This window comes from Engraulis encrasicolus, chromosome 9 (assembly GCF_034702125.1).
Source record: "Engraulis encrasicolus isolate BLACKSEA-1 chromosome 9, IST_EnEncr_1.0, whole genome shotgun sequence".
NCBI lineage: Eukaryota > Metazoa > Chordata > Actinopteri > Clupeiformes > Engraulidae > Engraulis > Engraulis encrasicolus.
In genome coordinates, this window is record NC_085865.1 from 16,677,889 (window position 1) to 16,701,319 (window position 23,431).

General features: G+C 44.7%; 1 protein-coding gene across 1 annotated transcript in view; it reads right to left on the reverse strand.

Annotated features, from left to right (window-relative positions):
• The window catches only part of tnfrsf11a (tumor necrosis factor receptor superfamily, member 11a, NFKB activator), a 26,672-nt gene extending 6,983 nt beyond the window's left edge, over positions 1-19,689 (reverse strand). The window contains exons 1-9 of the mRNA XM_063206667.1: positions 19,020-19,689; positions 14,440-14,518; positions 12,517-12,642; positions 11,048-11,194; positions 8,910-8,994; positions 5,369-5,445; positions 4,188-4,295; positions 4,019-4,068; positions 2,666-3,860 (exon numbers count right to left, since the gene is read on the reverse strand). Of these exons, the coding sequence (XP_063062737.1) occupies positions 2,666-3,860; positions 4,019-4,068; positions 4,188-4,295; positions 5,369-5,445; positions 8,910-8,994; positions 11,048-11,194; positions 12,517-12,642; positions 14,440-14,518; positions 19,020-19,082 (1,930 nt within the window). The 5' untranslated portion in view covers positions 19,083-19,689. The remainder of the gene's footprint in view (positions 1-2,665; positions 3,861-4,018; positions 4,069-4,187; positions 4,296-5,368; positions 5,446-8,909; positions 8,995-11,047; positions 11,195-12,516; positions 12,643-14,439; positions 14,519-19,019) is intronic.
• Between the last annotated feature and the right edge of the window lie 3,742 nt (positions 19,690-23,431).

Below are 23,431 nucleotides of genomic sequence, written 5' to 3' on the forward strand. Positions count from 1 at the left end.
CATGACACATGGGATAGTCCTGGCTTGGTGTTGACAAGGTGTTTACGCAGATGCCTACGCAACGGCTGAGAGGCTGAGACAGACTGGAGTTCCCACCTGGGCTGCAGCTCACCAAAGGCCAAAAGCGCTAATGTGAAACATTAGGCACGGACGCAACCAAGCATAAAAATGCTTGATCAACACGAGATCGGCTTAGTCTAATAAAGGTGGAGTTGAATGCTTGGCAAACAAGTTGGACAGTTTTTTCTAACCTGATTTCCCAAGACATAAAAAAACGCTGCTTCCTACTTGGAGCAGCGAGTGAACTGCCTCACAAGCATGTGGACTACACCCGCAATTCACGTCAGCTAGATGAATGCCAATCAGGGTAGATTACCGACGGCATGGAGGAGGTCTTCTGCCCAGCACTTGCTCTCACCTAACTGCTTCGCTGCATAGCAAAAACTTTGTTCCCGCGATGATTTATCGCCATGTGACATGACTGCCGCGCAGAGGCCACCCCCATATGCAGCGTCGCGGACAGAAATTATAACTGGGGTGCTTCACGCGGACAGTGGGCATGCTCGCTGCCTAGCAAACTTGCTGCCTGGCAGAAAAAACGCCATCATGAACGACCTTATTGCAAAAACCTTGAACAGGCACAGCATCAAGGCTCATGGTTATAGTGACGGTTACACCATGACCAACTGAGAGAAGCTGCAGCCCACCTTAGGTTACTAAAGCCACTAATGTAGAGCCTGGCACCATGTTTACGCTGTTGCTTTCGATTGAGACAGAGGCTGTGAGGTTTTCTTTCTGCCCACCTGAGGTCTAACCCCTTAACGAGAAACATGCCAAACGCCTGGCACAGCGATAGCACTGATGTTTACACTGATGCCTACGCAACAATTGACCAGGAGAGGCAGTGGGTAACCTAGAAAAGCACCATCGATGCTTACGTTACGTCTACACTGATGTTTGATGGCATGGCCGACCAAGACTAAGAGAGCTTACCTCCCACCTGGCGTGGTGCATGGTGTAACTCAGTGTTTCTCAAACTTTTTCAGAGCGAGGACCACTTTGTCCCCCCAAAAATGTTCAGGGACCACCTGACAACTGAATTGACAGTTGACAGATGCAAATTTGACACTTCTAATTTAGATGCAGATCACTTACTTTCTATTCACATACATTACAAGTCTTATTGTGGTAAAAATATGACTTCAGCCATGTTTAGATTTGTCATAATTTTACAGATATAGCCTACTGCTAGCTTGTCTTGGAAAAGTAGAAATCCCCTCGCGGACCACCTGAGCTCTGTCGCGGACCACCAGTGGTCCCCGGACCAAACTTTGAGAATCACTGGTGTAACTGACGATTACGATGACACAGATGTCAGGGCACGACCAGCCATGACAGAGAGAGCCTACAGCTCACTTGAGGTCATGGCCTGGCATTATGAGGTCCTAGCATGGCATTAGTGTTAGTGACGCCTATGGCTGCATTCCAATATGCAAACTTGCGTCCTCCACTTGTGCTTGTGGCCTCACATTTTGGTGTTAGTGACGACTACGATTACACTGATGCTTATGCCACAACCGATGAAGACCAAGAGAGCCTATGGCCCACTTGAGGTCAGACCCAGGCACGAGCACAGTGTCACTGATGACACACAATGACACGCATGCTTGGGTTACAACTAAGAGCGAGAGAGACAGCGGTTTTCTCGATTCTCTCGTTTCTGTGTGTCACTGACGGGTAGCCTACGCTTGTGCATAAACAAGACCTAGAGAAGCTACAGCCCACCTGGGGTCAGACCCAGATGTCTGGCACGGCATTGGAGCTTGTGTTTACACTCATGTTTACATCGTGGTCAACAAAAACCAAGACAGCATCAGCAAAGACATTGGTTTAACCATGTGAACCTGAGAGGCGGTCAAATTCAAAACCCTAACGTGAAATTAGATGGGCCTTGTCTTTATATTTACCCTAATGTTATTACATTACATTACACTTAACTGACACTTTCATTTATTCAAAGCGACTTACAACTATTATTTTTCAGGGTAATGGTTACAGTCCCTGGAGCAATGTGGGGTTAGGTGCCTTGCTCAAGGGCACTTCAGCCATGGATGGAGATGTAGGGAGCGGTCAGGGGGGATTCGAACCGGCAACCCCTAAATTGAAAGACCAACTCTCTAACCACTAGGCCACGGCTGCTTTATGCTAAAGCTATGGCCAACTGAGATCAAGGTAACAGCAGCAATTACATTTGCTTATGCCACAGTGGAAATAGCAGCTGAAACTTCCTGCAAGGTCAAAACCCCTAATGTGAAACGTTACGTCTATGATTAAGAAGATCGACAGATTGAACAGTCAGAGATACGTTCTCTTTTATTCCAGTATTTGTGAACCTACTGAACTCAAGCCATTAGCAAAGGTACCAGTCTTGCAATGATATGAGTGGGGAGGCACTAGGTATGCATTTTATTGATGGAACTTAACGTCTGTACTCTGTACTCTGTACTCTGTACTCTGTACTCTGTGTGTGTGTGTGTGTGTGTGTACGTGTGTGTGTGTGTTTGCATCATGTGTTATGTGCATCATGTGTATGTCCAAGACAAATTTCCCTCGGGACGAATAAAAAGTGTCTTGAAACTTGAATGTAGACTGAGGAGGCGCTCACCTGAAGCCAGAGCGGTTTCGGGGCATTGGGGCTGGTAGTCCTGCTGCACGTCCATCTCGGAGAGCTTAAGGTCCATGCTACAGCTCAGCGACGAGAGGGCCTGCTCCCTACCACTCATCAGCGCTGTCGACGCCGATGACGCCGATGATGATAAGTATGACGAGGAGGAGGAAGATGATGATGACGATGACGACAGAGCTGGCGATGTCGTTGCTCCGTGAGCATGTAAGTCTGTTGTTCTAGGGCTGGTGGGCGTGTACATAACACCCATGGTGCCTTGGGGCACCTCGGAGCCGACCGGATGTCCCCCGTCTCCCCGACCCCTGGCAGAGGCTACGGACATGGCCTCCTTCCCCTGTCCGAGGCTGCTGTAGTCCAGGTAAAGATCCTGAGAAGCCCCAAGTTGCTCCGTGCAGTCCGCACAGCCCAGGGAGCCCACGGCGCCCACCTCGGGGCAGCAGTTCTGGCAGAGCGGGGACTCCTCTGGTCCTCTGGATAGTCCTGCTGCGCTACCTAGATTTCGCAACTCCACAACTGCTCCTGCTGCTGTTGCGCTGCCTGCTGCCTTGTCTTTAGCTCCCTGCGCTTGTTCTTTTGTTCTGGTGGCCTTCCCAAGTTTGTTTCTGGCTACTACTCCACTGTCCCTCTCCTGTTCCTCTTCCTCCTCGTCCTCCTCCTCTCCTTGCTCCACGGCGCCCCCGCAGGAGCACGCGCATGCCCCACTTGGCCCATTGGCCACCACCTGGCTACAGTCCTCATTCTCCCCCAGCTCCACCGGCTCCTTCATGGTGGCGCCACAACTGCAAGACCCAGAACTGGATCTGGACCCGGACCCGGATCCGGAGCCAGAACTGGATCTCAACCCGGAACTGGAGGTTGAGCTGGAGCTGGAGTTGGAGCTGCTTGATAGAGGCAGGGTGGATCCCTCCACCCCTACACTCACGCTCTCCAGCTCCACTGCTGTGCAGCTGGCCTCCAATGACCGTGTGCTGCCCTTGGACAGTGTGGGGCTGCTGGGTGTGCCCTCCACTGCCACAGGGCTGAGGGAGGCCGGCGTGCACTCCTCTCTCTCCTGTTCCCGGCTGATGGTCAGCACGGTGCTGGGGCACAGGGTGGACGACTCGTCCGGCCGAAGCAGACGGGTGATCTCGTAGGTGCAGGGCTGGGGGCCGTTGTAAGGGGGTGCCATAGTCTCCTGTCGGCGTTGGAATAGAAATTGATAGGAATCAATGGCATGGGACTATACGATTGAGGTTTTGAATTGAAAGTTACTGAGGAGCATAGAATAAAGCAGTAAGCTGGTGATTAATAAAATATTACAGATGTGTTTAAGGTAGAAATTAGAGTACTTACCTGTTGTATTCTGCTCCTTTTCAGGTTTTGAACACAAGATCTCACGTTCACTAAACGAAACAATAAGGTAGATGTCATTAACCTCAATGGGAAAGCTACTTGATATATTCAAAAACATTGTGGTACTATTTGTTTAAGTTCAAGTAACAGTCCCATTTAACCCCATTACCTGAGAGGAGTTTCATTTTGTCCTTGTAGCAGAAGAGAGTGAGGATGAGCAGAGAGACGACCATGATGACAGACAAAATGGCTACCACCACACCAGACGTGGAGGAAACTAGAGCAAAACAAACGTAAACAAGCAGAATGAACACATGTAAACAAACACATGCTTGGCTCAACTCTTTTATTGACATCTGACTTCAATTTTGAATTCCAGCAACCCATAATTATCACTCCAAAAATGGAAAATGGAAAAAGCCAACACTGAGAAGTTATTAAGACTTTAAAATAATGTTTCCAAACTGGGTGAAATGCACTTCTGAATAACCCTTCAAGGCCTACACAGGGTTGCCAGATATGGCTGTTTCCTGCCCAATCGGACTGTTAAGGATGGCCATCTGCAAATAAAAAATATTCTGGCACATTTTTCTGTAGATTGATGTCCACAAAATGCAACAATATTTAGTTCAAATTGGGCATGATTTAATGCTAAAAGGCATCTTGTGCTAAAAGTCATCTGAGAGATTTGGCAATCCTGATTGTAAAGGATGGTTGGAGAAGAAAGACATTTCTGTGAGAGTCTCTTTCAGAAACAGTTTCATTTACAACTTGTAGGGTGACAGAGGCTGAAAATGGCCAAGTGTTGCTTTAATGTCATAAGACATCGCAAAATTAGCAATGTTAGTTTGTTGTTAGCTCAATGTCAATGACCAAGTTGTAATGTACTCCCAGTCGCATCATACTCTAAGTAATCTGCACCATGTCTTGGGATTGTATTACTGTGGTAGTTAAGTCTTTTCAACTACCGGAACGGTGGCCTTCTCACGAAGACCCCTCGTGCTTCGTGCATCTTCATTAAACTTTGTGAGCTCGCACGAGAGTCTGGAAATCTTAGACGAGCCCGAACGGAATCAGATATTTTACAGCCTGTCCAATCAGAATCGCAGGGCGGGATCCCGGGGCGGGTTATAGACAAGTCTGTGGTTGAAGTAGTAGTGATTCAAAAAAAGCCACGTGAATTCTCCAATCAGGTTCGAGCTGTTTTGAACACACCCGCGCCTTTCCAGAGCTAAGCAATCAACAAGATGGTTGGTAACAACCATCGTGTGAGAACCAGGTTAGCGGAACGGTGCTCATTATGAGGCTACAAGATGTAAAATAATAAGACGTGAGATTGTCAAATCCTACCGAGCACTGCTGGTCCACATACAGCGTCGTTTTCGGCAGTCCCAGGCTTTACTTCAGGCTTCCCAAAGTCCTTACACCTGTCAGAATAAAATAGAATAGTGTGTTGGAGATGACCCACAGGTTGCTAATCAGAAGAAAACTCCAGTCTCAGACCAAAACGTTGTGAATAAAGCGAAATTGGTCAGTGTGTGGGGAGTTTTATTGTTTTTTTTTCCTCATGAAATTTGCATGAAATCTGTCTTTGGTCACACTGTAGAGAAACATATATAAGGACACGAAGTGAAGTGGGAATCATTCATCCCACACACAACATTCATTCCATGACACAGAACCATAGCCCTACAGAAACATGCATGTCAACAACAAACCAACACAGAACAGAACATGGCAGAATGTATTATTTCTCAATCTTTCTCCATTCCATTCTAGGATTCTGGAGTTTCAATCAAGCTGGTCTGGTCTGGTCTGGTCTGGTCTGGTCTGGTCTGGACTGGTCTCTCTCTCTCTCTCTCTCTCTCTCTCTCTCTCTCTCTCTCTCTCTCTCTCTCTCTCTCTCTCTCTCTCTCTCTCTCTCTCTCTCTCTCTCTCTCTCTCTTAACCACAAACAGTACTGGCAACAGCAAACGAAGAGAAGAGAGGAGAGGAGGAGAAAGAAACACAGCTCTTTCCAGGGGAAGTGGTTCTGGAATTAGTCATAACACCACAGTGCAGTAAAAAAAAAAATGCAGAGGACTGTGAATGGCAAAGGACAAATAATTGTCCTGATTAAGGGAGGATTGTGATTTTGTGGAAAAAGTAGAGCGAGAGAAAAAAAACACCTTACAACAAAACCAATAAAAAGTGAAACTAATTCCTTGTTTGTATGACTTACAGATTATGTTGTGGTTTCAGTTTGAGGGTGTTTTGCTCTGCCTGAGTGTTTTAATGTTTGTGAGGGAGGGTGCTTTACTGGAGATGAGAATTTAATGTGGGCCAATGAGCACAGCAGTGCTGTGACTGGCAAAGGACAAAAAACAGGAATACATGGCCTCAAGAGAAAGTATGCACACTTTAAGTCACCTTAGGTGTTTATAGAAATGTTCAAAGTATAATAGAATTTATAGGCATCATTTTATGGATGTGTCCCTTCTGAAACTGATGTCAAAATTCTACACTAACTACTACACCAACAGTCACTGAAAGTGAATACAACCACTGAAAATGAATGTGTGAAATCCCAAGAAGGCGAGTACATTTAGGGTTTAACCCCAAAAAATTGATATAAAAGTTTTTTTCATGGATTCTATTACTATTGGACCTCCTAAATGACAAAATAAAAATCTAGTATAATCTAACTTTGGGAAATTAGTTATTTTGAACATGGCTGCTATAGGCTTATTATAAGGGCCGAGAGACACTCCAGGTGAATAGGCCAAAAAATGTAGCTTGCCGATATCACCATGAAACTTAATCCGGTGATTAGTCACATATTTGTGAGAAAAAATATGTATTGCAAGTTTTCTGAAATGTTATGTTTTAATATGGTAATTAGACTATGTCTCATTAAATATGCATTACATTTCAAAATGCAAAAACTCAAAATCTGAAAAAGCCAGGCTCAAAATTACTCTTTTATTTTGTTTTTAGTAAGCCAAAAGATATCTTCAGAAGAGAGTATGGACATCTCGTTTTGTTTTGTAGTAGGCCTAAATATAAAGATCTTTGTGCAGACACGCCAGATAGGATTTTTTTTCAAAACATGGTTTTTAACACATCTCTTAGATTAAAATAATTGAGTTTTATATTTCTCAAGTTCTTCCAGATATTCTATGACTCTGGTAATATCATTCTTAGCATGTATCATGGCGAGGTCAGCTGTCCTCAACTCACAGCCTCTCCACAGGGGTGTCCTAAGGGCTGGTACTGGGGCTACTATTTGCCATGTACGCCACATCACTGGGTCATGTCATCTGTTCTCACAGATTCTCATACTACTGTTACACTGATGAAGCACAGTCATATCTGTAATTTGTGACATATGACTCCATGGTCTACGCACACCTTACCGCTTGCCTCTCTGAACTATCACAAGTATGATGAAATGCAGTTGAGCCTCGCTAAAACAGCACTGCTGGTGATCCCAGGAAAAGATTCAAGCTGCCATGATATCAAACTCATTATGGACTCTGATGTTGCCTCAAAGAAGGCCACAAGAAACCTAGGTGTCATTATTGATGACCATCTATCATCGATAATGATAGATGGTCCCAGTCATGTCGCTTCTCAGTAACTTACATACAATACAGACTGTGCCTGACCTAAATGACTCCACTTCCTGTAGGCCTACTGTCCATCTGACCTCAACTACTGCAACTCTCTCCTGACTGGTCTTACAGCTTGTGCAATAATACCTTTGCAAATGTCACTGCATGTCACTCCTCTTTTTCATGTCCAAATTGAATACAAGGCCCTGACCCTTGCCTACAAAGCTACAACAGGGCCTACTCTGGCGTATCTGAAAGCTATGCTAAAGCCCCATGTTCCTTCCAGGACATTGTCTTCCTCCAGTACCAACCATTTCATCTTGCCCTCTACTTACACAAGTAGTGGCTCGTGTCTGTTCAGTTCAGCTGCTGAAAGACCCAAAACACCCAGTGACACCATGATTCATCACTGATGATGTGCCTTGGATATTACCATAGCAGTAGTGTCTTTATCCACCCTAACAGCACTCCAACCAAACAGATCCTGAAAACATGTTAATTCATGCAAATAGCATGACATAGTGAAGTTGAACAATATAAGGAAGTTAGCATCTGGCATCTGCCAAGTATATATTGCTGACAAAAACATTTCATTTCATTTTCACAAATACAACATTTCTGGGTTTCCAATATAAAATAAATTGGTCTTTTGAAGTTAGCTAATAATGTAATTATCATGTAATAACCTTTATTTTGAAAAACTTAGATCTTGAAAATGACACCTTTCCTGAAGTTAGATTTTCCTAGATTTTCAGTATGTTAGTAAGCACACCTGGATGTATTGATATCAGTTGAAAAACCTTTTGTATACATTTTTGGGGGTTTGGTGTATTAAGGTCATAGATGTACTTGCCTAAAGGGAATTGTCTGTGATTGGCATTGTTAGCAGTCCCTGGACTAGAATGGTCAACAGGCGGGGACAAAACAAATGAACCAATATCTGTAAATTTATTAGACCTTGACAACTATATGAATGTTTATAAACTTAAATGATTTAAAGTGTGCATTTTTTTCAGGACACCCTATAGTCTCCTATGATGACAGTGGTTAAACATTTACAGGTGTGAAAATCAGGAATTTGTGAATAATGGGTTCAGACACTGCCTTTGTTAGCAGTTCGTTGAAAACAAAATGGCAGTGACCAATAACCATAATGCATTACCAAAGACTGTGTAATGTCATGACAATGTTCTACAGTAGTACAGTTTTTTTTCAACAAAGAGCTAAGTGTGCCACGGCTTGGACGATGCACATTACGACTACTCAGGAAAAAACACAGAGTAAGCACAAGCTCTTACTTGGTCCAGGGCCTGCAGGGGTCAGTAGAGACGTTGTCAGAGAAGTATCCTTCGGGACACGGCTTACAGTTACCCTGGCTCGACACTGGAACAGACAGAACACACACACACACAACCATCATTGGCTTTGGTCGTGGCTCCATACTGTTACATCAGGGACCCGACTTCGATTCCAGGCCCGAGGTCATTTCTTGATCTTTCCCCCTCTCTCTTTCTCCCAATGCTTTCCTGTCTCCACACAAACTGTCCTACCCAATAAAGACAAGAAAGACCCAACTATCTTAATAATAAAAACAACCATCATCAGAGGAGACATTGGCTTGGAGAGGGACAGGAGGAGACTACTGGCCAAGAGAAAATAACATGCTCAGTCAATCAGCTGAGGAGACACGGATGGGTCATCCACTGCTATTAGCAATGTAGGGTATTTTTGTAGCTCATCTTAATCAAAGAAACCAAAGTGAGTTCAGGCTAGCTCCCCACTGTAAGACTGGCGAGTTCTCCGATCTCTGAGTTCACAGATGAGACTCCCGAGTAACAGAGCACCACAAAGAGAGAGCCCACTGGCCGACCCTTCCGACAAAGCATCAGCTTGACTGGATGCAGCCAAAGTAGAACACAGGCAAAATCAGCAGCACATTACACAGTAGTATACAGTATTTCATAAAGCCTACTATACAGTATATAAAGAGAAATGAGACTTAACACATAACTAAGGGAAAGAACATAACAGACACCTGTAATATTATTCTTCAATATATTCATAAAGCCTACTATAAAGGAAAATGTTACTTTATACTTTACTCAAGGAAAGAAAATGACAAACATGTTCAACTAGTCAGTAGAGGAGACATTGATAGGCCACTAACTGCTACAGTAATAGTGATATAGGACATATTTAAGTCACTTTGATCAAAGACCCAATAACCATTTCAGTCTAGCTCTCCACTATACGATTGTGTTAAGTTGTGGTACGTTACCTTACAAGACATAACACTATATGTCATGACATTACATTGCACAACATTGGGCCCTACTCAGCCACCACTTTTCCTCCAACGCTACTTCCAAGTTCCTGACAACACTGGTAACTATGGCACTGGATGTCAAACTCCTGTTTCTCAACAGCTTGTCTGCAGATGGTTGGATGACATTTACAATGGCTTATGAAACGGAGGCTCTGGTCTCCTTGAAGTGGACCACTTTCAGTCGTCTGCCTGTGTGTGCTGCTGCTGCTGCTGCTGATGTTGCTCCATTACGATTGCCACCAAGGAGCAATGGGCGTAATGGGATGTAGAGCAAATGTGTTGTGTTCTGAGTGTATGGACTCAATCAATCAAGTGCTAATTCAACACTCTGGGTTGTTTTAGAGGACACATGGCTTCACAGTGTTAACTCAATACCCAAAGAGTATTGATAGTCTGAGAATACTGGTGGAATGTGGGCAGCCATAGCTCAATGGTTAGAGTGCTGGCCTTTAGATCAGAGGGTTGTATGTTCAAATCCCACCCTTACGAGCACCTTGATCCATGGCTGAAGTGCTCTTGAGCAAGGCACCTAACCTCATATTGCTCCAGGGACTGTAACCAATAACCTGTACGTAAATCACTGTAAGCTACTTTGGATAAAAAGCGTCAGCTAAGTGTAATGTAATGTTTGGTCAGCTTACCAAAATGGCATCCAATGGCCATACTACTAGTACGTTAATGACATAAGTAAGCCCCTATTGCTATGCTCAAGGCTCTTTGATAATGGCCATTATAATTCTACAGTAGTGCACAGTGAATTCGTCAACGAGTCACTGAGTCAAATGTAATCTTCATTGCATTGATGCTACTCTTTAAGTGTTGAATTCGCACACACTTTACGCATAACAACAATTGGTGGGTCAGTGACGTTTCAGCAGTAGCAGCACACGTCAGAGCGGTGCTCAGACAGCCAGTGCCACTATGACTAATGTATGGATTTTTTGTTTGTTTTTATTGGACTATCGAAGAAGCATACTAATCGCAGCATATCAAGCACCAATTACTAATCAATTCATGGGCATTGGATGCCCTGGGCTGGGGCCACCTGACGTCTGAGCCCAAAAAGACGTCTTCGACCCAGGTAAAGACTCCAGTCGTCCTACTCCTTACCTTCTGTAGTGAACCCTTGTCCGGAGGGGCACTGCGGGATACGCTCGCACCACTCACAGTTGGTCAAGGAGCAGCGGAAGCCCTCCATGCAGGGGCAGGGGACAGCCGCTTTGGGGTTCTGGGGGCGATCCTGGCTGAAACCCTTCACTGGAGCAGGAAGAGAGACACATGGTAAATGGTAAATGGACTGCATTTATATAGCGCCTTTCCACTCCTTAGAGCACTCAAAGCGCTTTACATTGTATGCCTCACATTCACCCATTCACACTCACATTCACACACCGGTGGCCGTGGCTGCCACACAGGGTACCACCCTGCCACCAGGAGCAACTTGGGGTTAAGTGTCTTGCTCAAGGACACAACGATGGAGTCAGGCAGAGCGGGGCTCGAACCTGCAACCTTTGGGTTGCCGAACGGATCCTCTACCACCTGAGCTACCACCGCCACAGCGCATTTGTAGAGAGTAGAGTAGAGTAGAGTAGAGTAGAGTATTATTTATTGATCCTGAGCGAAATTAAGGTGCCAAGTAGCATACATGCATAGGTAAAGACAGAAGAAGACACAAAGACATCACACACAACATTGCACATATATCCACCATACATATATTGACAGGTCAGATCTCTCTATCCCCCTCACACACACACACACACACACACACACACACACACACACACACACACACACACACACACACACACACACACACACACACACACACACACACACGAGATGTAATAACCAGGTCTTACACAGGTATGACGGCATGCAAGAGTAATCAGGTATCACAGGTGTCTTATGACATCAAATATTCACAGAAAAGAATGATTGGGCAGCAGGTGCGCTGAGATCAGGTGTTGCAGGTAAGATGGACAGAAATGGGGGATAATGTGAAAGTGAAAGTGAAAGCCCATTGGGAAACTCCAACTCCCATTGTCATGGTGACACAGCACTCCACAGCACACAAGTGAACACTGCACACTGCACACAACGAAATTGCATTTATGCCTCACCCGTGCAAGGGGGCAGCCCTCAGTGGCGGCCCATGGGGAGCAGTGCGGTGGGACGGTACCATGCTCAGGGTACGTCAGTCATGGAGGAGGATGGGGGAGAGCACTGGTTGATTACTCCCCCCACCAACCTGGCGGGTCGGGAGTCGAACCGGCAACCTCTGGGATGCAAGTCTGACGCCCTAACCGCTCACCCATGACTGCCCTTCTTTTTTTTTTTCTTTTTTTTTTTTTTAATTAGTGAAAATAATAATAGCACAGTGGTGATGGGAGCAAAAATAAATGATCAGATAAATGAGGACACACTCAAAAAGCATTCTCATACAATTATGCCGCACAAGCTAACTTTAGCTTGACAACGTAGTAAATTAACTTCAATCTATAACATATGTATGCCTCTTTACATGACTTTGTGGGTTTTTTTTTATTCATTATAGTTTCGTTAGTAACTTGACTGACCCTTGTCGCAGAAGCGCTGCAGAATGCACTTGTCATCGCTGTTCCAGTCGGGTTGGTATGAGTTGTCTGAACACGGACGGCACTTGGTCTCCGAGTTGGCGGTGCACTGGGCAAACACATACGTCCCTGTGGACATGGAGAGCAGTTAGAGAGGGGTAGGCAAGGGGAGAAAACACAGGGTTACAAAACATACTGAATGTTGAATGGATCCATTGGATGAATGAATGGATGGCAGCCGTGGCAGAGCGGTTAGGGAAGTGAGCTTCAGATCAGAGGGTTGCAGGTTCAAATCCCGCCCTTTACCTCTCCCTACACCTCTATCCATGGCTGAAGTGCCCCTGAGCAAGGCACCTCACCCCACACTGCTCCAGGGACCAAACAGTGACCAATAGCCTCTAAATGATGTTATGTAATGTAAGGTGCCCCTGCTTTCCAGCATTGTAAGGCAGATAAGTAGGAGAGTGGAAAAAATCCACAAGGTCCACAGACCTACATCACATGCGAAACCTCTAAAATAGCAAGCAAGTCTCAGACAGATCGACAGGCACAGGACAGACATGGACAGAAAGTCGCTGCTGCACCCAACGAAAAAACAAGGTGCAAACATATACAGCATGTAGACGCATTCCTACATAACAGCAGGTACTGTAGGTAGGTAATTTGGCACTGTAGGCAGGGTAGAGGAGAAGAAAAATGGCAAACATATTCAGTTTATCCCTGCATTGGGTAACAGGCAGGTGAAAAACAAGATGCTCTGAAGGCACTGTATTTACACACACACAGAGTACTGTTCATGAAAACAGAGAATGAACCAGGATGCCTGTTTGTGATATTATTCATGTAATATGTAACCACCACACTGCTACACTTAGAAATGCATCTTACACAAAACATGTTAAGGATGCTTTTCCCCCTGTCTTCTTGTTTTTTCGCGTCATTGTCACTCTTGTCTTTGTAGGGCATATGGCACTTCTTTCCATGCTGCAAGCACGTGACGGTTCCACCGAGCAGTCTACAAACCCAATGACCCACTGACGCATCTACAGGGGGGAAGGCTAAATATGGCACCGGCTGGAACCGCGCTGTCGCACACACTCACACTGAGGATGACTCGATGGCAAACTAAAATTTGTCTGTTGGGACATGGTGCAGTAGACTTTTTAAAGTAAAAGAAGTGGCTAGAGCGTGTGCATTCCCCCACCACAGAACCATCTTGTTGTTTTGTCCGTGTAGCCCCTTAATGCAAGCCATACCATCTGAGGCAGGCTGTAATAGCCATTGAAAAGTTAAGTACCATAGTACTACAATACTATGACATAACACAGGGCCTTTATTAATGCACTATGACTTGGTCATTGCCATTCTGGTAACAGCAAATTTATAATGCGATGTCTCAATGGGTTAATTGGGTGACGAAGAAGCTCGTCAGTGCTGTCACTACACGTGACATGGGTGCAAGGGTGGCGTGGCGTGCACACACTGTCCCCACCCACCACACTAACAAGATCTCCTTCCCCTTTTTTTGAGGAGGGATATAAATGGCCCCATGTCTTAGATTGCACAACAAATTGAATGCAAAAAATGGTTGGTTCCCTAAAGAAATAGCCTGGAGTTTTCCCTGTTAAGCAGTTACAGACTACAGTTAATTGTTGTCTCTGGCTAGGCAACCCAGCAATGGCAGCACATTTTTTAAAATGTATCCCACTGCCTGGTCTGTGGTGCATTTCTCGAAAGTGTAGTTGTTAGCAGTTAGCAACTTGGGTAGGTGCCAATGGCAAATTGCATTGCAACCAACAAAGTAGCTACCGAAGTTAGCAACTACGTTTTCGAGAAATGCACACCTGGTGTGTTGATGAACAAATGAGAGCACAAACAAATGAATGGACACACATGGTGTTGTGTAATGTACAACAAGCCACTTACCTGGTTCACACTTGATGCAGCATCTCTGTTTGTCTTTGGACAAAAAATGGTTGGGCTTACAGTGCTTGGAGTGGACCACCTGAGACACAGTGAAGAGCAATGAGTGCAGGGTGACATGCAGAGCAATGCAATGGACATTCAAGTCATTCATTGTTTAACTTGGAGTGCAATCGATGGCCCAGCTGTGGCTTAGTCGGCTGGGCACCGGGACTGCTATGCGGGCGACCCAGGGTCGCTTCCTGACCTGGGTAAAAACTTGGGAGTGCAATGTTGAGCACTGAATGGACATTTGAACTGATTTGAACTTTGAAGCTGTTAGAAACCCAGGATGTATGGATATGTGGAAAATATCTGTCAACTATCTATTTTTTTTCTCCTCGTGTGTTAGAGCATGACAAATGCATAGCCTAGTTGGTTCCCATTTCTTGCTTTGTTGGATGAGTATTTAATCAATTAATCAATCAATCAATCAATCAAGTACGTAAGCAATTGTCTCATGATGAACAAATTGTTTCTCCTGAAATTGATTGGGAACTAATATTATCTAATGAGCTAGCCCACTGTAACTCTGATTTCCTTGAAACCGACCATCATATAGACCTACAGCACACACTTCTCTTCACAAAGTTCCCTGCCATGTCCTGCAATGAATGAGAGAGTATCCCAGGCAGTTGCTCAACTTACAGAGTTGTTTTTTGAGGGAAAAAACACCCACATCCCTTCACATTACCACAACGACATTCCATGGTTTAAGCTGCATCTCTCTCTCTCTCTCTCTCTCTCTCTCTCTCTCTCTCTCTCTCTCTCTCTCTCTCTCTCTCTCTCTCTCTTCTTTTCTCCAACACAAAATCCTTGGCAATTACATCAAATCAGCAACCCGTTGTGCTGCCACTAAAGAACAGTTAAAAAGTCATCCAGAGCTCCTCCACACACACTGCTATTTTCCCATAGCGTGTTTGTTAGTGAGAGGCCTCTGTGGAGGGCAGTACGTTGGTGCGTGCTCCTCTACTATCATGGTGTTCCATTGTGTTGAAGATTTTACTGGAAGCAACGCGAGACTTTAAATATAGCAGAGGGGGCCATAATGTATGTACTGTAGCAGACATACCGTGTAGGCGGCTTACTACTGCCACTATGACACCCAGCGGAGATGTTAACATAATTACAGAAGGATGTTCAACAACACAATAAAAGGAATTCGTCCATGGTAAAGACCTCTTAAATATGTTTTCTGTGGGTATATGAGCTGAAGAATGTTGAGTCTTCAGAGTATGTAATAGAGCAGACAGCAGGGTGCAATATTTTCCAAGATCCTATTCACACAGATTACGCTGCAGTGTGAAACGGTGAAAATTGAAAGAAATATCTGAACATTTAAATCCCCTTTGCTTGTTTAACTGCAAAGTTTTTTTTGTCAAAGACCTTCTTCGGTTGCTCAGATGTACAGTAGGTGTAAATCAATGTCAATGCTACTTTTCCACAGCACGACTGTATGTCATGGCACACCTGCATTTTAAGTCCCAGAAATCTGACATGGGAACAAGCAGTGGGCAACAACCAGTGGAATCATCCATCCATCATCCACACATGATTTTCAGACGATGAGAATTTCCTTGTTGGCAATCGTATTAGGGGTAGTGGTGTGTGTGTGCGAGCGTGCATGTGTGTGTGTGTGTGTGTGTGCCTTTCCTTTATATTAACCTCGGACGTATGTCTACGATGAAACCACATACTTCCAACAACTCATATGAGAAATTGACTGTGCATTTAGGCCTAAAGAATGACAGCTCTCTTTCACCCGTCATTCTCCTGAAACCCTGAACTGCCAGCGTTTTTTGGAAGATGGACGTAAATCAGTTTACAATGTAAGTATTTGGATTTCAAATTGCTGACCTGCTGGCAATAATATATAATATTTCATAATTGTTTCTTGGTTGAACATCATTCTGTAACGTGATGACACCACAAAAGGCAGACCACTAATAACAGGCCTCGTAAAATGTGCACCGTTACCCAGGGCGGCTGACAGCTTTGGCTGGACCCGGGTCAAAGTTATCTGAAAGAGCCCCTTCCTTCACCCAATACATGTCATGTAATGAGGACCCAATTCTGGGCCCACCCTTCTCCATGGGCCTGGGACAACTGACCCCTTCGTCCCCCCCATGTTGGCTTCCCTGCCTCTATCCAAACCTTCATGATTGATTTCCTCTTTCACTGGAAGGTTATTGTGTGGAGAGTGGTGATTTTAGACTGATGCTTGCATGGCTCTGGTGGTGGTGGGATACTAATACTGTGCAAAGAGTTTATCAACTTGTGGTTACACTGCAAAGGGAACCTAAATGTAGCCGGAGTGGAATGTATGTTTAGCCAGGAGGTATTTCTTTTCCGCCTCTGTATATCTGTGCATCAGGGCCTATTCATACGTCTCAAAATATTTGACCAACTATATATGTATGTATGGCTTTGGTCAGTGACACCCTAGTTAATTATATAGTAGAGAGCTGGACCCGAAAGACTAGAAAAACACTTAAGTATGCCCCAGAGAGGTCTGAGTGTTTTTTTTTTAACTGACTATGGTCTGGTTATGCTGTATCATTCGAAAATGTACATGTGCATGGAAACACACACATTAAGTTTGTGTGGCATAGGCTATATAACAGGCCAAACACCCCATGGCATTCAACTCATTTGGATGTCAGAATTTTCTTCTTGAGTCAAGTGTGCACCACAAAGAAGCAAATCACAATGCAAAGACTAATTAGAGGAGCAAGAACAGTCATTGTTGGTAGGCTAAAACTGAGGAGATTGTCTCTCAAAACTACAGCATGTCCAGCAGGCATATCAGTGAAATCCATCACCGTCTTCCAGGAGCCACCATATTTGCATAACGGCCGAGCGAGATGGCATTCCTCCGAAAGTTATTTAAGGGCGCCTTCTGACAACTGCACTGTGCTCTTATGGTTCTGTCAAAACATCAAGTAATTTCAGAGTGCAAACACTGCGCTATGAATAAAGTGCCCGCATAATCCAGTGTTTGCACGATCCGATAAAACTGTCAAGCACAACTGCAGTGGGGAGGGAGGGGGGAGTCACGACGCTCGAACTTCTCACCCCGAAAAGAGCATTACGTTTTTGAATGAACAAAATAAACAAAAGACCTCTATCGCAGGGCCTGTTAGGGCTATATAACGCTCACTAGGCCTCTGAGGCACACATGATAGCATAGCCTATGCCAGTAGACATGTCAGTTTTTCAATGGAGCACCAGTCTGACTTCAGAACAGGTTATAACACGCAATATGGTGCAACGCTCTCCTCACGCTGGCGCGGCACCTTGTTTCCCAACGGCTACGGCGCACTGCAAAGAGGTGGAGGTGGAGGAAAGGTGACTGGCTCGCGGCAGATAATTTTGGGAAATGTTCGCAGCCTACACGTGGGAAGCGTCTGTTCCGACATAGCAGCGGCTACCTCAGAGGCAAATCCTTTAGGATTCTCTAGCCAACGTGAGGATGACATCAACAAAAATGACAATGCATAGCCTACACAAAAAGAACATGCCCAAGTGGTTTATTGACAATTGAGCACCTGACCAAATGAAAGTGCAGGGCTATCTGATGAGTTAATTTAAGATGCATTGTGCATATGAATGCATACCCTGATTGACTCACACTGACAACTGATTGACCAACTAAACATAGGCCTACTGTACGCCCTATTTATGTTATGCATTCATGTTATTTGCTGTTCAATCACCAGTTTATGCCAGGCAGATTCTTGTTATGTTGTCTCTCTGGCCCTCCACACAAGAGTGCTGTTGTTCTTAACTGTGCTCGCATTAAACAATTCATGCAAGGCCACAGCACCACTGCCACCCTTGAGGGTTTTTTTTAACCTCCAAAGCGCCTAAATGTTGTCATGTGTTTGCAGAGGACAATACCGCATGTGCTGAGGACTGTGAGAGCACCGTTACTCAGTGAAGCCACACGGCAGACACGGAGACCAGACTGTAAAACAATGTAGGCATATGCCTAAACCACAGCCTTCAACTCTGTCTCTCTCTGAACAAAAACCGACGCCTAATTATTTGACATTCCGCGATGCGTAATGCAAATAAAGTTTCTGTACTTGTAACATAGAAACGACATTATATAATACTTCCTAAAACGAGAAGAAAGCAATGGATATGGTGAGACTCATTCCCACAAAGCCAGCCAGTCTAGGAGCCGAGGGGGGAAAGCAGCAGTTGAAGGCGCTGTGGTTAGAATGAGTGGGGACCACTGGACTCAGACCAAACAACTGAATTGCACAACTGTTTCCAGTCAGGGGTAAACACATTTACATACAGGACTACTCCGTTGTAAGACATGGATGGGCTAGGCCAACACTTTTTTGTTTTTTTAGAGAGGAGACTATTGTCTAGTCTGCACACCATGTCAGCAGCACCGTCTCGGATTCGTCTAAACATGTTAAAAGCTGCTAAACATGTTCCTTTCTGCCAGTCAAAGCAGTGGAGCAAAATAAACTAATGGGCAAACCAGTGTAAGGTAAATGCTGTTGAAAATCGGACTGTCTTTAACTTACTTGAATAAGGAGAATCGCTATCCAGCCTTGAAATATCCAGCTGGTCGTAAACGTCAACCTCATGATGGATCCTTCAAAGACGGGACCTGGTCAATTTGACCCTCTCGCTCTCTTTGTAAGTGATGGCAGCACAATTCCCGTTATGTTATGGTCCAGTTAAGCGACACGGATTTGAGGAGCGCTTTTCTCTTGAAGCCTGTCCGGTGGTGTTCAGTCTCTGGAACGTTTAGCATTCTCGTGCGTCAGGCCCCTCCGCGCGATGAACACTCACCCACGCGCTCTGGAGTGAATCTGAGTGTCTGGCAGGCGAGTGTAGTAATCTGTGTCTCAGACTTCAACCCGCTCCGCCCATTCCTCATAATCGTTTTGGAAGGCAAAAAGGAAAAGAGCCCCACGTAGATCACTCTGGACACTGATTTACAGGTGGGTTTTACGACTGTGTAATTTCTTTTGGCATTTAAAAGCAATGAATCAAGGCTTATCTTTTTCAATCTCATTATTATTTGTCAGGGATAGGCTATAAGTGAAAATGTAGCCTATTTTCATTATTTACTCATTTAGCCTATTCACCTGCTATCACATTTCCACAGCAGTTCTTGACAGAAGGTGATTAAAAATCATATTGAATTATTAGGCCTGAGGAGACGAATAAAGCGAGAAATATAGGGACACTATTCAGCAATTTACCATTGTGAATTACGAGCGCCATGTTTGTTTTTACACTCGGCTTGATTGTAAGCTGTAATGATATCACGACGACATTAGGCCTACACCAGAGTAGGACTACACGAGAAACGCTATTTAATTGCCCCCGATTTTCAAACAGTTTCTTATCTCTTCAACTGACACTCTCTGAGGCTCAGTACACATCTGTCTTCTAGGTGGGCGTGTCACAGCCCGCACAGTATTTGAGCAGGTAAAAAGCGGCACCTGAAAGTCTGCCAATCCATCCACTCCACCGCATCCATCTCTGCGCCCCACCTTGCAGGAAAAAAATGTTCTAAGGTAATAGGCTACTACTTCTTGTTTTGAATAACCGTCATTCGTGATATTTTGATAGGAGTGCCACGTTTAGGTTATTGTATTGGGCTTTCCCCCTTCACCTCCCTCAGGCATTTTCCCAGCTTTTGTGGGCGGGGAAAGCATGCAAATCACAGTAAAACACTCCCCACCACACAAAGCAAGCCCTGCTTCCCTCTTTTTAACACCACTGGATTCTGCGTGATCCAATGATCACTTCATCGTCGTCACTTACAAGGAAGACTGTGATAAGGGGTTTACAGTTGAATGTAGATGTAGGCTGATAGAGCCATTTGATAGGTCTACGCTGTCCAAGACAAACGATTTACAAAGATGCCATGATGCATGTAGAATGCACCCCATACCAGAACCCATGAGAATTCATGCTGCAGTCTGATCTGGATCCTACCTCACCTCTCTCTCTCACCTCTCTCTCCTTAATGTCCCACTTGCCCATTATCCTAATGCAACCAATGCAGGCACAAAAAGAAGACGAAAGAACCACAGAATATCAAGGGCCCAGAGGCCAAAATGGGGTGTAAGGCCAAAAGGGTGGAGTGCATTCTGCGGTACCATAAGCAAATCCCAATCCCTCTTTTCAAAGTGACCAAGGGCCCACCGTACTCAGCCTCATCACTGACTATTTGCATGTTGTTTACAGTCATGTACATGGCATGTTAACTCTTCCTCAGATCCCCGCTATGATGGCCCTTGAGGGCCACACTTATTCAAAGTGGACAGAGGGGGTGGGCACATTGCTCTCTCATCACTCAGTATGTGTATTTGCATGTTGTTTACAGAGGGTGATGTGCTGTAACTGTAGCAGCATTTAAAATTGTTATCCCTCTTTTTATCCCTCTGGCCCCTGAGGGCCACACTTATTCAAAGTGGACAGAGCCAGGTGCCACAGCAATCAGTCTCATCACTCAGCATTTGGATGTGGCTTACAGTGTAGGTCACACATCAATGTTGTAATGATAGTTTCATACCACAATGAACAATGCTTTGCCATGAGTCAGGCAATTTGCATGCTTTTATGTCATATAGCCACTATATGGGTTAAAAAATAGGCAACTCTCAGGGCCTCCGCACATCGGCTCCGACAAAGTGCGGAGCACTGCTCTGCCAAAGTTCCATTCAATACAACCCCGCACACCGGCGCCGATGTCCGCAGACATTCACGGATGTCTGCAAGCGATTAGAGGCGAGTTCTATTTTGTCGGAGCCACCCATTGACTATCCATGCTATGTTCGTGTGAAATAGGGTTTGGACGTGAAAGTGCTCCACAGTCCTGTCGGAGCCAATGTGCAGAGGCCCTCAGGTTCTACCGTGGTGCTAATGGTAGGGCACCAGTCTACTATTCGGCCGACCCAGGTTCAATTCCCGGCCTGGGTCCCTGTCTCACTCTCCCAAGTTACTTCCTGTTTCTGCTTAACTTTTCTGTCTGATAAACTAAAAGCTCGTAAAGCCCCCCAAAAAATACTTAAAAAAATATATGCATCTGTCAGTCACTAATGGATGAGTGTGTTATTAAAAACAATGAAACGTGTTGTAAATTGTGGGATAGACTGGCACTGCTTATTCAACAGAGGCCGCCCGTTGTGACATGAACAACACTCTTCATTGGTCTCATGGAGTATGAGCTGTGCCTGTGTGTGGTCGTTTGGTAGCACTGCTGTCAACTTTAAGGGGAGCATTGGGGACTCCAGAGACATATCCAAATAATGAGCAGTGAGTAACTCTCTCCAGAGCTCCCAAGGCTTGGGTTAGCCATACAATCATTTATCTTAATGTGGCTTATCAAATTACTGCACTGGAAACCGCCAGCTATCAACACCACTTCAGCTCAGCGTAAGATCACTTTTAAACACACAGAGAGTGGGTTTAGTATTGAGTGGGTGGCGTTGAAGTGGTCTTGTTTATCCGTTTCGGGAGCCAAACCAAAGAAAGGTTAAATATAAAACGATATCAGTTGGTCCCACCATCAATGGCACAGCACATTAGCTGCACACAGTAAAACAAAAACAAAAAAACAATTAAATTCAACACTTAGAGAGTACTCTGTTACAAAATACACTCAGATGTTAAATCTGACAGTATTGAAAGTTGAATCAACAATGCAGTTTTTAATGTGCATACAGTAGCATATTCCAGGTCGGCGAGTTACAGCATTGTCTTACAGTTGGGGGCGAAAGTTTGTGGTTCAAGTCAGATCGTCACGACTATGCAGCTGTATTTACCCCCTGACCTCTTTAGCTTTGCTGGGAGGTGATTTGATGTGCTGAGCTATGCTATGTCATGGAGAGGTAAAGCGAGGTGAGCGAGGCCTCTACCCTCTACTTTTTTTTCCCACCCGGGTGCAAGTGAGTGGTGGTGGTTCACAGTGGTTCTCGCCTTCAAAGCGGCCACACGTTGGACTCTCCTCAAAGGGTTTCCAGTTCCTGTTTGCACTCTCCCACTATGGACGTCCGACTGTAAAGAAAAAGAAATTACAGAAAAATAAATAAATAAGAGGGAATCAAAACATGGATGGAATGGCGGATCTGGTGGCTTGGACTGCAGCACCCCTCTCTCTGGCCCTCTCCACTGCTGCTGCTCGCTTTGGAAAATCTTTTCTGACTCACAGAGCTTATAAAGCCTCTCTTATGACTAAGATGTCCCTATTGACGACATTCCCAGTTTGCATACCGAAAACAAACTGCGTATCAAGACGTAGGCTGCATGGCAGGACATGCCAAACACACTGATGAGCAACGTGGGCTCTGTATCTTAATATACAAAGTAGGGCTGCACAATTAATCAACAATAATCGAAAATCGTGATTTAATCGTGATATCGAAATCGTGATTTCAATCAGGATTTAAGCGTGGCAATAGTGACCTGCCTTCGAGCGTCCCTGAAGCCAGAACATACTAACTGGCTGGTGTTTCTGGCCAGAAATCTGTCCACCTAAGTTTCATGCTATTGCCTCTTACATAATTATTACAATTCAGTTTTATTTTGTTCATCCCGTATATAATTCATTCTTGGTTATATTTCATTTTGTTATAATTTTAAAGAAAATTCAGCAAAAAATCAATAATCGTGATTAATAATCATGAATCCGATTTTGACCCAAATAATAGTGATTATGATTTTTTTTCCATAATCGTGCAGCCCTAATACAAAGTATACGCATACAGTATGATGTCACCATCACCCATTGCCTTTCACTGTGGGTAATTGCTTTCTTTTCCAATTTGACAATGACCCTAAACACACATCTATGGCTAATGCTGACTTTCTGAAGTTGTCCATGGGCTAAATCAGAACTTTATATCACCTGAGGTGACAAAAGCTACCAATGTTTTTTTTGTAATCCTCCATGCGCGGGGGACATTATTTAGTATAA